This window comes from Diabrotica undecimpunctata, chromosome 7 (genome assembly GCF_040954645.1).
Source record: "Diabrotica undecimpunctata isolate CICGRU chromosome 7, icDiaUnde3, whole genome shotgun sequence".
In the NCBI taxonomy this organism is placed as follows: Eukaryota; Metazoa; Arthropoda; class Insecta; order Coleoptera; family Chrysomelidae; genus Diabrotica; species Diabrotica undecimpunctata.
The window spans coordinates 138,011,268-138,027,931 of NC_092809.1; the positions used below are offsets into that span (position 1 = coordinate 138,011,268).

The window sequence follows — 16,664 nt, forward strand, 5'->3', positions numbered from 1 at the left end:
AATGTTTGTTTTACTTGTGTTTTACTATTTCTTGGGACCTCATACACGATACAGTTCAACAACATTATAATAGCATTGTGCATTTTCTTTTTAGAAAGTCAAAGAATATTGGTTAGCTAAAGATGAATCTATCATAAACAATTTAACCATTTTTTACTCTATTCCAAATGCTAGTTTAGGTAACGGTCGATTTTGTAAAGTAACTCTAATGAATTTGAATACACATGGTATAAACGTTAAAGAAATGCACAAATTTGTTTGTAATCTATAACTAATAAATATCATAATTTTGCTGTCTAATACATAGATATTGTTTCGCTCGTGACGGCATATTGTGCAAAAAAGCATTTTCAAGGTTCGTTCTTGTAGTCTGAGCACTCTTCAACTTTTTTTTCGTTGAATGTTGCGTAATTGAATTATACAGTCGATGGGTTTTTCTACTTCGATACTTCCTGTTGACATTTTTTCAGATAACAATTTTATACGGTGCTCCCATTTAATATAAAAAACGATATGAAGGGCCGAACGGAAAAGCAGCTAACCCGAAATCCCACAAAATTTAACTGGAAGTGTATTTCGTCACTTTGATAAAGCTTTCGTAACGGTAAACTATGCGTGTGAATTTCCGCTTTGCTTTTTTAACTCATTCTTTCGAGTATAAGCTCATTTATAAAAGGGACAGAGGAATAAGATCAAGTTGTTGGACATTTCATGTTTTCATGTTCAACGGGTAAAATGTAAGAGCATGTTTGAAGAGGGGATATCATTTTCCGTCTGGTTGCGCTTTAAACTGAATTGGTTCAAAGTCGTGTTCGGTGTTTGTTTTCGGGAATCTTTTTTGTAAGGCAATATTTTTACATAAGTTTTTTTTCTAAACTGTTTATATTTTTAAAAAAGTTATTTCAAGGCATTGATATTTTTTTGTATTAATTCTCCATTAAATGATAAGTTATCAAAACGTAAAGATAGTATTCTGTATTTCATTCTTACATAACTCAAAACAAAAGAAAATTAGGTAATGTACAATGTTTTTTGTACAAATACCGTCAGTGTTAGAAGACGGGTCTATTTAAATTTCTCAATATATATTTTTGAAAAATTAGAATGCCCCGACACGACACATCTGCTCAGGGCCAAAGAAACTCGTTTACCTTCGCCTTCTTGGAAGAACGAACAAGACACAAGATATAGATCAACCTCGTGGCGGTGGTGAATCGGCTGACCGTTGGGTTGCCGGCCGGGCCGGCGAAATAGGTCGTAAAATGTTTAGAACTTATTTATTGCTAACGTGCAATGTGCACTTCTGCCTGAAAACATATAGTTGGATCATTACATTCTTCAAAATATTTTACGAAGTCTGATTCTGTATTATTTTAAATTATATCTCAAGTCCTTGAAAAGTTACGAAATTTTTAAAGTACTTTTCCACTTATATATATTTTAATGGTCTGTTCAGATTATCGATGTAGTTCCGGTTCGTTATAATCTATTGATGTTCACATTTAGGATCTGCTCTGTATATGAGCAAATATAATAATAGCTCTACGCTAATACTCTTGCTTTTAAAAGTTTTAAAAGGAAATATTAGCGTAGATTGAGTTATATTTGACGTAAAAAAATTATCATTGTTTTAGGTAATATATTCTAATTTCAAATAATTCCACTTGTCATTCAATAAAGTCAGGAGTACAAATAAACATCAGGAATACAAATAAACACAGAACAGTATGTTTGATTCAATCTTTGGTAAAATAGTCTCTGAGAACTGAACCGATATACGAATACATCTTCTCGAATCTAAATCTAGTCCAGTATTGCTGAGATTCAACAGAATTAAGGATTAAAAGTTATGTGTTTAAAAAGAGCAAACAATCAAGATACTCAAGAGATAATAATTATATATAATTATAAAGTGAGGAAGAAATTAACGACCAATAACAGCTCCGAAGTTACAAAACGAACGAGAGTTGGCTGCTATGAATGATGAATGAAGTGTCAACAATGGTTGTGGTTAGTTGAATGTTATGTTAGGTACTGATGTCCCTTCAAGTTGCTCCAAGTTAATGTTTACAGTAATAATACCCTGAAAATAATTTTCAAAATGCTCGGGGAGTATACAATAATGTTTACACACAATTCGTTCAAAAATTTCAACATTACATCATGTCAACTGAGAAAGTATTTATTAAGTATTATTTCGCCCTATAATGTATGGGTAATCGGCATCATCTGCAGCTTGCCCTATCATCTCCTCGAGGTCCTCTTGCATAGAAAGATCAACTTGAGGGTGGAAGTTCAATGCTCAATACTCGTCCAAACCATTACAGTTGGATGGTCCCGATGATATTGTCAATGTAGTTCGTTGCTCGTGAAGTATCACACACAAAACTTCGTATAAAAAGGGAAGTTGAAACATTTAATCACGTTTGTGTGTAGGGCGTATAATGCCTGTATTCCATCTTTAGAAAAAGTGTGCTTGCTATACTTATATCAGTAGCTTATGACAGAGCGTTACAAAAGTTTGACGGCCTGATCTAAATATTTCTGATAGGTACGTTGCCTGATCCAAGTGATTTACTGCTGGCTAAAGGCTCAGTTTCCTCCTGTTTGAGTTGTATAGGGTATGTATTTTCACCTCAATTTCCTCTATTAAAATAGCGTAGGTACTAAAGTTTTTCAGACCTCTTTTCAGTACTTCTGCTATCTAATTCAAAGGAGATCCATTCTGAGCATTACTGGTTTTCTTATGGCTTAGGCTATTTTTGTTAACTTTCGTCTTATAATATAATTTTCTATTAATTCATACTTTTTATCAAGTTCGTACTGGTAGGTAGAAAGGTATTTTTACTTGAATGGATAAATTTTTTTCTTCCATTAGACCATAGGGCTGTTCTTGTTTATCTAAAGCTGTCTTATTTTAAAGGGTCATCTTGTTGGACTGATGTCTGTTGCTTTGTCTGTTCCTTTGGTATTCTGGCTTAGCTAGTCTGTTACTTTTTATACATAAATTTCTTTTATTTTTATTGTGAAAAAGCTCCCTTTATATCTAAAAAAAGAAACAATTCAACTAAATTTGACGAGCCTATCATATTCCTAAAGTTCTTGTTTTGATGTCACCTTTATTTGATTTATATTTAACGATGTACTAATAGCATTATTTATTGCAGACCATGTTGGACAAGGAAAAGAAACGTTTCCACGAAATGGCTGAAAACGACAAGAAACGTTACGACACTGAAATGCAGAGCTACACTCCTCCCAAGGGAGAGAAGCAACGCGGCAAAAAGAGGAAGCAAATAAAAGATCCCAACGCACCCAAACGGTCTTTGTAAGTATATATTTTAAAATGAGAAAGTGTAATGAACGTGTTTTTTTTTATTAGCAAACAGATATTTATATACTTAAATGTTTAATGTTCTTGCTTGGGTTTTTCATTTCTTGAGTTCCGCTGGATCTTTTGCAAGTAAAGATCGTGTAGAAGTAGTCCCATACATAATAGAATTATATTATTATTTTAACTGTAGATATAATTGACAAACTGCCCAGAAAATATAGCAAAATTTTTAATGTCACGTGTGTAATCTTCAAAAATGTTTAATCTTAAATCTCAGAAATGTGGTCGCCAACCTCAGTTAATGGGGACGGCATAGGAAGAAGAAGAAGAATCTCAGAAATCCAAATAATCTCAGTTATAATAAAAGGTCGTAATTCTGCATTACTATCTAAAGATTGCACAGTTTGATCAATCGGCAACTTTTTTGTAAATAGGTGTTTGATTATAATCCTGTGCTAGAAAAAAAGAAGTGGAATGTTCAAAATGTTCAATATCTTTTCAACTATTAAACAAGACATCCATTCCTACATTTCCTACTAAAACAATACCTATAAATCGCAATTTTCATTTATATGACCATATTGTCCAATGCACATGTTTATTTTCCAGATCTGCTTTCTTCTGGTTCAGCAATGATGAACGCGGTAAAGTTAAGGCTCAAAATCCTGAATATGGTGTTGGAGACATTGCCAAAGAATTGGGTAGAAGGTGGGCCGAAGCCGATCAAGAAATCAAGGGCAAATATGAGGCTTTGGCTGATAAAGACAAAGCCAGATATGAAAAAGTAAGTAATTTATAACCATTATCTATTAAGTTTCTTTTTTGTACATAGACTTCTATTCTTTCAATAAGTATATGTTCGTGTAGGAAGCTTGAAAACATGTAGATGATGATTTTTTTAATTTATCATGTTTTTGTAAGAAATGTGTTTCTTTTTTGAATAATTTGAAAAAAACAGGCGTGAATTAGGCGTTTATACTTTGTAGAAGTTATAAAAACTATATGAGTTGATGTATGAAATCGCTTCCAAAAGTATCCAACCTTCGTTCATAACTTCGCAATACTGTATTCTTTGTCATCCAGCTCTTAGCATAATAGCGATTTAAAAAGACGATCCGATCGGTACTATCGTCAGATTCGTTTGGATCTTCTCTACAATATTGAAATGTGTTGACCTTTAATCTATAATCACTAAACTTTCAGACAAAAAGTCACAGTTGGTCCCTAACCCCCCGATATATATTTGTTTCTTGACAATTTTTAAGACTTAGTTCCGTCAGTAACTATATAATTGACCTGAGAGATGGATTAGTAACCCAGGTCTAACTGATCCATACCCGTTGATCTAGGTCTTCAAGATACATATTTTCCATGACATAATCGTAAATTTCATGATATTTTGCCGAGTTGTTGTGTTCGAATACGTACGAAAGCTATTTTTTATTATTAATAAAATTCACTGATGTTGTTATTCCGCATTGTCGCATGGTTATTCAACTGGACGTAGGAGATACATGGTTGATGAATAAAGTTCTCGTTGAACGTTGAATCAGAATGTCAACAGTTAAATTTCAAAAGTTTCAAAATCAAAAGTTGCTTGTACAATCAGTAAATTTCCTAAAAAGACACCCGGTGAAAACAGAACACAGTTAATATAAAAAGTGGAACAAACAACAAATGTCCAAACTGTGGAAATCCTATACCCAATATTCAAAAAAATGTTGCAAAAATGTAAAGGCTACAGTAAATTTTTGGCCATACTGATCATAATTATCTTTTGTCTTTATCCCTATGCGGGGTCGGCTTCCTTACATATTAGGCAAATATCAATTCCCTTTACAGTTATGGCCAGCCTAAACATCCTTCCCTTTGGTCTTCCTTTCCTACTCCTCCCAGCAACTTACAAATCAGCAATTTTTTGTATTGGGTAATTAGCATCTCGACTTTGTAATTCCTTAACCATCTTAACCTAAGCTCTAATTTTGGCATCAATTGGTGTTACACCTGGACTGAGTTTTGGGAATTATTAGAGGCAAATTTTTCGCGATAAGTTTTACTTTTAACTTATTAATTTTTTTTCTATCACATAGGCAGGTTTTGATAAAACTTTAATTACAAACTTCATAAATTTTACTTACCATTTTTGTCATAAATTTAATACTTTGAAATATTTAAGATACAACGTTATAAACGTAACATGGATTTTTCGTTCTAAATTTTATCTTCAACTTTTTTAACTGGATCAAAATCTAGTTATAAAAACCCTTCCTATAAAAATCATAAGCTTCACTACATCCAACCCAGGTGGACTATACTAAATTTTTAATGTGCAATGTTTAACTTACGTTTTGTTTTCCAGGAAATGACTGCATATAAAAAGAAGAACAATCCCGCCTTGCAACAAGTGGGACACCCAGTACCTGAGGAAGACGTAGAAGAGGAAGATGAAGAGGTAGATGATGATGAAGACGAGTAAACCGTGTAAGATAACCTCTATCGTTTTAAGTCGCCTTCTCATTCCTCTATTGTAAATATACATGTTAGCAAGTGTATTAATCAAGTTCTCATTTTTTATTTTTTACCCGAAACGAAAATGTGTGTACTTACAAAAACTGACAGTGTGTGAGTGACCGACAGATCCGCCTTTCATTAATATTTTTTTATTTTTTTAATCTGTCATATCCTCAAGGGCATTAGCTTACATTGTAATAAACTGATGTGTAACGGATACTTTTTTGTAATTTGTAAAAAAGCAACTAGACAACTGACTTGTATTTTAACTCATTAACGACTGAACTTCAGACGGGTTAATTTTGCTGTGAGCAAATGTCCTAAAATACATTTCATCCAACTATTTCCATTTTATTTTTTTAACGAAATAATACAAGAATGTGTGTAGTGTATTTTTTATGATTCGACTTGGAATTTTCTTCCTCGGCACTGTCGTTATTCAAAGGATAGTGCAAAGGGTGTTCCCGAATGGGGCTTCGTTATAATTCAGTTGGTGTTAGCTCTTTCGGAGGCCCTGTAGTTGTAAACAAAAATTTTTCGGTTGGGGTTGCAAATTGACATCAGTTCTGTTTGTAGTGGATTAACGAATTCGTTTGATTTTTAATACTTTTGTAGCAAAAGTTGAGACAATAAAATTGACACAAAATAAATGTATTATTAACGGGGCTGGGCAATGAAGTTCAGGTTTCTTTGTAAAGGATTGAAACTTTCACTCACTTGGATTAATATAACAAAAAGCGTAAACAACGTTGATTTTGCCATAATTTTAATATAGTTAAAAAGACTACCGTACGTTTTTTGCAGGAATTGTTTTTCCAAGGGTGAATTTTGACAATCCATTAATATTCATTAAAATAATAAATTCAAATCTTTGATCAAAGTCATTTGCAATTTCAATTTTTCTTTTATATTTTGTAGTATCTGTATCCTCCAGTTATTTATTTATAAAAAAACTGTTCTTTTAAGTTGTATCACTTTTAGTGTAATGTACTCTCTTCATTAAACAAAAAACAAAAGAAATTGTTCCCCCTACGGTATTTGCAGAGCAGAATGTATTTTTGTTTTCACTATAAGAATGTTCATACCAAAGTTTTGGGAATGATCGCTGGAAATGCGTTATTTCGGCACAATCATTCCCATAATTTGTTTATAGTATGTTCAAAGTGGACAATATTTTTAAGTGGATATTCTTTGTATAGAATTTGTTGATTTAAAGACAGAAATAGGTTTATGAGGGTATAGAACAATGGATCATCGATCATATAACAGCTAAATTGTGCCATGATTAAAGTAAATACAATTTTTTGGCACAAGAGCAGCCACTACTTGTTTGTTTATAGTAACTTTGATTATCTGTTAGGAATCTTGCTGTTGATTGTGGCACATTTTATAATTCCTTAATGTTTCACAAGTGTTCAGCTAAAAATATGGTCCATTTCAGTGTAGGTGAAATTATCTGCAGTATTATGACAGCCAATACATACCCTCTAATATATTATTTGTTACATTTAGAAGTACAATGATAAACTGTGATTTTACTATAAAAATGATATATTAGACGGTTTCCGTTAGTACATACACAATTTATAATTTCGCCTACTATGTATGTTACACCCCCCAAACCACTTCCAGTAACAGTTTTTTCTATAAAATTGTTAACTACATTTGACACGGCTTGTGTCGAAACTGGTGTACCATATTTACAACAAATATATTAACTACTTCTTAGTTGTACTTCATTGTATTTTTAATGTTAATATTTAAATTTGTGTGTTCATTAAATGGACTTGAGGTTTCATCCTTCATCAGATTGCTCTGTGTTATTTTAGGGAGAAGGAAATAGAAAGCAATGTTTGTTTTTTATATCTGATAGGAATAATAAAAAAATAATAAAATTTTCAATAAAAGTTGTTCTTATTTATTCCTTGTACCAGTTCCCAACCAAAATAATCAGAATATACTAAAGGAAAGAGGAATTTAAAAAAGAAAGTAATAAAAAATATTCACTAAAATGAAACTTCTTAATTATTGATTGCGAAAAATCCTCTGGCTGACTGGTCTTTCGTGTAACTGGATAATTGCTAATGGGAGCGTCAAACATGTTTTAATAGCTCAATGAAATCTGAGTAATGTAATGGTAAGATAACACACTATAACTCCTAATCAAATTAGGGACACCTAATTTAAAACCCGGCTATAGGTTCAAGTACTTTTGGCGGGTGGACATCTACCCACGAGAGGGATGGAACAGAGAAAACTATCTCCGCTGCAGTGGATATTACAATCTGAATACTGAGGTAGTGGTAGGTTTGTCAATTATAGAATCAAAATTTTGTGCATACAATGGTGTTTTATTAAGTTAAGCATTATCGATTTGAAGTAAGTTCGGATCAATAAATGCTGTCTTCAAAAACTAAGAGGAAGTTAACCCTCCATTCCACGGGTGACTTTTTTGTGACACAAATACACGGGTGGGGTCTATCAGGGCCAAATTTAAAACAATATTCTCGTTATTAAAAAAAAATTTTTTTTTAATATTTTTAAGGAAACTTACTGATGTAAGGTTGTACTACCTAAATGTACATATAATATGTCTATCAATATATATTTTTATAGTTTACTGCTAAATAACTAACACCATTATTTTTTTACAAGAGTTTATTAAAAAAATCATGAACGGCAAAATATAAAAGAAGACGATATTATTATTCTATATACTTACAGTAATACAAGTAAAAAGGATACATCCAAAATTAAAATTAGAAACAGAAAATAGAGGGGGTTAAATTATGTAAATTTTCTTTCTACATGATCAGCACAAAATGCTTTTATATGTTCCATAGATAACCAGTTTTTGTACAATTGGCAAAAGTACCTAGTTGTTCTTTTTATGTAATACTTATACATCCCTGTTTTCGTGGGGCTGGGTCATCCCTCGTGATTTGCTCAATTTCAGAAAATTGTGCAGCAAGTAACTGTGATGTTCTCTATATACGCATATTTAGGGCTCGTATTTTTTTTATTATTATTTTTATATTATATTATTTATTTTTATAAATGCATTTATAGCTGCAATATTAACCAAGCCATAGTACAAAACAAGAAACGCCCACCCACGGGTGGGGTCTGTCAGGATACTTTTGCAGGTAGCGATTGAAGGGATTCATACAATTTCACCAAATTATGCTAAAATGTACTATTCAGTGCTATTAAAAGGTACACCAAGTCTAGGAAAAAAATACAAAAAAAAATTTAAAAAATTAAGCAATTTCATTTATAGTTGTACTGATAGACCCCACCCGTGGGAAGGAGGGTTAATGGAACTCTGGCAGAATGGCATGATTTGGTGAAGGTAACATATGGCTCCCAAATATTTTTAGAGCTTTATACTATATTTGATCAATAGTAAGTTGGTTCGTGTTAAGGTAGAACCATAGAGATTATCCATAATCCAAAGTTGAGCGAATATAACACTTTTAGAACATTAAGGAAATTTGGAAATTTCTTTTCGCTTTTTAACAATCACAGAAAATTCCTCTTCCCACCAATAAGGTCTTAGTATAGAAGGTGTAAAAGATTTTTTAATAGGCATAGATTTCGATGCTGCGACATCTTGAAATTGCATTGAGGAAAAATTAGCTTTTGTCTACTGAAGTTGAATTTCTTTCCAAGTTGTGAAGCGCACTAATTTCTAATTTAAATGTATTTGCGAAAACAGACCAGTCGGCACGAGAGTCAATGCCATTTTGTTGCTGGGTTGGTGACAAAGGAGATGGGGTTGATCTGAATTTCTACATATTGGGCTGTGATCTTAACCTAATGTGTCTGAAAGTACACTTGGTGTAGGAATATAAGGAGGAAAAGAAACTTCTCTTTTTTTGAGGATTTTCAAATTCTGGATAACTCTTGCTTTGAGTCTGGGGAGGATGAGTTTTTTATTTGTTTTTAATTCTAACGCGATTGCATTAGATTATTTTGTTTTTGGATTATCTGAGTTATTGAGACCCATTGATCTAAATAAAAAAATTATATTACTAGGAACTCGATACTTACTGTCGAACGCACCCGCACCTGCAACATATCTATGATTAGTGGAGGAGAAAGAGTTTCAAAATGTTGAGAGAAACCCAATGATATCAATGAAAGTAGAAGAAGTAAATAGTAACTTTATCTTTAAATATATCATTCTAAATTTTCTGTTTTGCCTAGTTTTACATATTTTACTTGAGGTTTTACACAATTCAAAAATATTTCTTTGAGTTTCAATCTTAGAAACAATTCTTCAGTATTTTCTTGTCCTACTCCTATGTGCCACCTCTACTAAGGTTAGCGACCATCATGAGTCTTTTTGGGCTACATGTATGCGGTCTCTTTATTATTTTGGTATAATTCATGCTCCTCATTTTGTGCCAGTAGTAGAAATACTTCTTCAATATTTTTTTGTACTGCTCCTCATATGTGCCACCTTTAATAAGGTTGATTAACCATCATAGTTTCTACTTCAGAAATCTTTCTCAAAATACTAGAAAGACTTCCTAAGTGGAAATTGAAACGTCAAAATAAAGGTATGTTCAACTGAAATTGTGTTTAAATCTTATTAAAGATACTACATATCATACATATCATTTCATATATATGTTTATATATATATATATATATATATATATATATATATATATATATATATATATATATATGTTTCAGTGTTTTACCACTGTGATTTACTTCAAATACTACTATGGACTATTTTGTCCATATATACTTAGTGCAGTGCTTCGGTTTTTTTGATGGGGCATGACCCTAATTTTTTTTAATACTTCTGAATATCCTTTGTTTCTTATCTACAACTCAAAATTTGTACGTATATTCTACGTCGTTTGTACGTCGCTAGAAAAATAACTGAACATAAATCTAAAGAAAACAAAAATAATGACTAATATAGTAATACACAAAATTAATTTACTTAGGAAAAGCTATCAGAGCAGACAAAAGTAATCAAACTAAAGAAATTAGGAGAATAATAGGAATAATGTGGACGACATTTGGAAGACTTTCATATATTACCAAAAATAAAAAAATACCCTTAAAATTAACAACTAAGGTATTCAATGAATTTTTACCTGTTATGACGTATAGTGCCCAAACCTGGACATGTACCAAGAATAACTTAGAAAAAAGAAAACTCCAAGATCCATGGAAAGATGAATATTGACAATATCACTAAGAGATAAAAAGAAAAACGAGTAAATAAGGTACAAAACTGAACCAACAGACACCGCAAACATGCTTTAAAATCCATGAAAATAAGCTTGGCACATTTAAAGATCAAGAACAAAAAGACCTCAGTTACATGAAGAAGAATATACCAAGGCTGGCCTAGATATTAACCTCGCGAAAACAGAGTACCTATCTACAAGTGAAGAAGACATAGAAGATCCACCGATTGACGACAACGTAACAATCAAAGGAAAGGATAAATTCAAATACTTGGGGTTTATAATCACGAAAAGGCAACAACAGAGGAAGAAATTAAGCAAATATTGGGACAAACAAGAACAGCAATCCGACAACTTAACTCAGTATGGTGGGATAGATACCTAAATATGAAGACAAAAACACAGATTTATAAAACATTAGTGCGAAGTGTTATGATATATGGGGCTGAAAATTGGATTATAAACAAGAAAAACAGCAGTAAGATAGTAGCAACAGAGATGGAATGTCTGAGAAGATGCTGCAGAGTAACAAGAATAGATAGGAGAAGTAATGACGAAATAAAGCAAAGAACATCTATAGAAACACACCTACTAACATATATAGAACAAAAAAGACTAAAGTGGTATGGACATGTAAGAAGAACTAGCGACAGCACATGGATAAAGAGAATAACCAAATGGAGCCCCATAGGAAGGAGGAAAAGAGGACGACCCCGAAGATCCTGGAGGAACGAAGTAGACGACGCCATGAGTAAGAGAGGCCTAAACGATGGAGAATGGGACAACAGAGAGAGATGGAAACGGTTGAGTAAGGTAAGGCAGTGAATACTGTAGAATCCCTGAATATATATACGTTTTTATATACGTTTGATAAAGATATCAAAATGGAATAAAGAAATTGGCGTTGGAGACCATATCCTACAAAAAGATCAAAAGGTGGACAGCCAATGAGACTGAAGGATGATATTAAACAAAGCGCAGATCCAATGTGGAAGAGACACAGGACAGAAATAAATGGAAGAGGCCTGTATTCAGCATGTTAATAGATTCTGGGCTTTAGATAGATAAATAGATAGATAGGTGCTTTTAGAGTAATTCATTATTTTGGATTTTTCCACAGAAAATCTTACTTATCGTTTGATCAAATAATCAACTAATTAACAGCTTCTTGAATAAATTAGGCAATACTAGCAGTGTTTTTTCAATTACAGAAAATAATAAGATTATCAACATCCAACATAGTTTTAACAAATGGAGTAATGTCCTTGCCAATATCGTCTATACATACACTGAATAAGGTTGGACTTGAGGGGGCGAGCCTTAAGGGACTCATGTATTTTCCTCTCAACTCACGCGCCGATATACACAGTCTCCAAAGCAACAGCGATCTTCCTCTTCCCGTACCCATTAACAGATCCAATTACATCCTCCTATATGCTGACGACACCGCACATTTCTCTACAAGTACTGCCTACCAACTTATGAGAGGTCGGTCTGTATTCCACACAGCACAAGCTCAACTTGACAAAATTGGCAAATGGTACAACAAATTGAGAGTTAAGCTTAACCCTGCCAAAACACAGTTAATTTCAGATACCTTGGCTCATCCCGATACTTAAAGAATGAGATCCATATAGTAATCATTGGAGAAAGGCTTAACTTCAGACCGTCGCTGCCCTATTTAGACATCTTCCTCTATCTTTTCTCCTTCGTAAGGATGTAGTGGCGTCATGAAATTTTTTTGACTATTTCTTAATTATGTCTCCTGTGCATGTTGTTTTGCTTCGGAGAATGAGTAACCAGTCATGTCCTTTATTTGGTCCGACCTCATCATGCTGGAGATCTTCCTCTGGATCTTTTACCCGCTACGTTACCTTCAACTATCATTCGCTCCATGCTTTCTCTTTTTCTAGTTATATGTCCAAAATATCTCAGTATATTTTGGTTGATAGTTGTGATGAGTCTAGTCTTTATGTTAAGTTCTGCTAGAATTGAGTTATTTGTGCGATGGGCGGTCCATGGTATGCGCAACATTCTGCGGTAGACCCACATTTCAAATGCCAGTATACGCTTTGAATCAGCTTTTCTTATTGTCCAACTTTCTGAAGCATAGGTGGCGATAGGAAATATCAATGCTCGAACAAGGCGTAATTTCGTGTTTTTTTGTGATCTCAGTGTTCTTCCAAATTTTTGTGAGTTTGCCTGTTGCCGATCTGGCCGTTGTGATGCGTCGACGGATCTCATCTTCGCATCCCCCACTGTTAATAATAATGGAGTCTAAGTAATTAAATTGCCTGACCACTTCGTAACCTGCCATGTTTATTATCTCTGCTTGGTTGTTTCTGATTCTATCGATGATCATCACTTTGGTTTTTTGCATATTTATTTTCAAAACATATTCCGTATTCACCGTGTCTAGCCCATTCATAATTTGTTCTAGTTATTCTGGTGATGACGCCAATATAACAGTGTCATCAGCATAACGTAGGTTTTTGATTTTTCTTCCTCCTATCGTTGCTCCACCTTGCCATTCCTCAAAAACTTGACGCATGATATGTTCACTATATATATTGAATAGAATAGGGGATATTATGCATCCCCGTGGAACTCTAGATTTTAATTTGAAGTTTTTCGAAACCACATTATTACCTCTCACATTAGCAGTATTATTTATAGTTTTTGTAATAAATAGATTGGATGTTCTGGCGTACCCATTTCTCCAAGTATATGCCACATAATTAGCTTTAATGTACTTAGACATATAATTTACAAAATTGCTCAATTGGAATACTGAGATTAAAAACGCCCTTGATAGGATAAGAAGAAGAGCCAGTCTCCTGCAGTCCTATGGGGTAATAAGTACGCAGGTAGATGTTCCCTTTATTTAGGGAACACCCACCCGCATACTCTCGTGCACACTTACAAAACTTACATTAGACCAATTGTCTAGTACAAAGCCCGCCTCTACGCTGTACTTAACATACGTCAAAAGAACACCTTAATGGCGCCAGAAAGTAAAACCTTGAGAAGAATCTTGAACAAACGTTTTAACTTTCCGTCAGCGTATATCCACCAATTAGCCAATATCCCAACAATACAAGGCCGGATCCATTTTCTCAATAATAGATATACGTTCTAGGGAGGTTCTTAAAAGTTCCTACAACTGCCGCGGGCAAGTACTCACCAGATTTCCCAAGTAAAAAGTTACATTCCCGTCAGCTAGGCTTCTCACCTTAGTAGCCAACCAACTTTCTGATGAGTACCTACTTTAACGTCCTAGAAGATACACCTCTACAATATCGCAGATAACAAACTGTAGTTAAATTTAAAAATGCTCAATTTAAGTGCCGTTCCCAAAACTTATATATCTGGTAATACAGATGAAATCCTTCTCTGAGCAATAAGCGTGGCTAATCTATAACTTTCTATTTTCTCAAACTCAAACTACTCTCAAGAAGCTAACGCCACTAGAACCCCCACTTTCTACTCCTACTTCTGTTAAAAAAGGGAGCAGTTTCTTGAAGGTGTGTAAGCCTAAACGAGGTTATCATAATATTCCAGTCGTCAGAGACGAAAAGGCAACTGAACCTTTAAACATTATACGAACAAGCTGAATTTTGCTAAGAATGTCAGTTTTAGGACCCCAAGAAATATGCAAAAAGTTTACCTCTCCTACCTCTGGGCTTCCCTCTAAAACACCGCTTCGTACGGGAGGTAAACGGAAAAAATTGATTTACCAAGATTACGCCGCAGAAAAAAATGTTTCAAATAAAAAATGTAGCTGAGATAATTTTGAATAAAAATGTTTATTAGCACTGTTTGCGTAGAATGAACTATTCTCCTAAAAACAACGCTGAAGCGACCGGCGGTTTTAAATGTCAGTTACGCGCGCGAAATCAATTTTAAATAAAATTTTTATCAACTCTACGGTAAAAATTCGATATCTTTTGATCAGAGTGTCCTACTGACAAAAGCTTTTGTATTTTGCCACAAAAAAAGTCAGTTTTTATAAAAGTGTTAAATAAATAAACGTTGCACGATTTCTGCTATTTTTTGCGATTCTCATAAGATCAATAAATTATATTACTTTCATTAACCGGTGACTATGGAATTTCCATTTTTAAAGCCCAATCTTTGAATCCACTAGTATGATATTTCGGTTTTGAGTTTTAGCAACAAATGTGAGGCATTTATGCCGAGGCAAACGCGGCAAATATGCCTAAAAAACGCCGAATTTAAACTTTCACATTACAAACGATCTAAAACGTTTAAAACTGCTTTTTCGATCGCATAAGTACGTTTTTTAAAACTATGTAACTTCAGCTAAAACATCAATCCAATACCGTCTTCATGAAGGCATTTCCCGTGACGTGCAATCGTTAATAATAGATATAAAAGTTTAAAATCTGCCTTTTTAGGCATATTTCAAATGCCTCATATTTTTTGCCAAGACTCAAAATTCAAAATTTCATGTTATAGGCTTTAAAGATTAGGCTTAAATGATCAGAATCATAGAATTCCACCACTACCAGTCAATCGAATTGATAAATTTAATTGATTTCATGATATTCGTAAAAAATGGCAAAAATCGCTCAAAGTTTATTTGTTGAACAGATTTATATCTAGAATCTGAATTCAGTTACTGCAAAATACAAAAAATTCATATAAAAGCTGTACTCTTGCACTTTAAAAGATATTTTGATTTTTGTCGATAGGACACTTTGATCAAAAGATATCGAATATTTACCGTCGAGTTGATTCAAATTTTATTTAAAATCGATTTCGCGCTCGTAACTGTGATTCAACATCGCCGGTCGCTTCAAGCGTTGTTTCTGAGAAAACGGTTCATTCTACACAAAAAGTGCTAATAAACATTTTTGTTCAAAATTATCTCAGCTACATTTTTATTTGACATATTTTTTCTACGGCGTACAGATTCTTAGTAATTCGATTTTCCCTTGATAGGGGTATTTAAGTGGGAAGCCGGGGGTAGGAGTTAAAAACTTTTTTGTATATTTTTGGGGTCCCAAAATGGACATTCTCAGCAAAAATCAGCTTGTTCGTATGACTTTTAGAGGTCAAATCTCTGACGACTAAACTAAACTTGTTCCCAGATTCTAATAAACTTCTTTAAAAACTTTATTTAATGTTTTTGAAAAAATATTGATGCTGCGCCTGAAAAGACTTACAAGAAAAGAGGAAGAATGGTGTTCATACCTAAATATGAACGAGACCGGTCCTGTCTATTATTGACATAATTACAAGCAATTGTCCTTGTTTTTACAACAATTAATTTAATTCTAATTTTGGTGTTTATCTAAATATTATATCATGGATTTTGTTACAATTTTATATAATATTGTACAACATTGTATAACATTCTACAACACGATTATGTAAAACTAAAATAAAGACAGACACATAAAATCTTTGAATAAGATAGAACAAGAAAATTATTAAATGAAATTTTATATTTATATCCAATAAAAATATTATATTCTTTACATATTGAAAGAGGAAATTGTTAAGTTAATTGGTCGATAAAGCAGAGGCCTAACATTATTTAGTCACAGTCAATATTCTGGACCACACATTTTATACTC

General features: G+C 33.2%; 1 protein-coding gene across 3 annotated transcripts in view; it reads left to right on the top strand.

The window, feature by feature from the left end:
• LOC140445900 (high mobility group protein DSP1-like) overlaps window positions 1-7,752 on the top strand; it is a 36,617-nt gene extending 28,865 nt beyond the window's left edge. For all 3 annotated transcript variants that reach the window (XM_072538320.1, XM_072538318.1, XM_072538319.1), the window contains exons 4-6: window positions 3,168-3,328; window positions 3,944-4,118; window positions 5,694-7,752. In XM_072538320.1, coding sequence (XP_072394421.1) covers window positions 3,168-3,328; window positions 3,944-4,118; window positions 5,694-5,810 — 453 coding nt within the window. In that variant the 3' untranslated portion in view covers window positions 5,811-7,752. The remainder of the gene's footprint in view (window positions 1-3,167; window positions 3,329-3,943; window positions 4,119-5,693) is intronic.
• The last annotated feature ends 8,912 nt before the right edge of the window (window positions 7,753-16,664 follow it).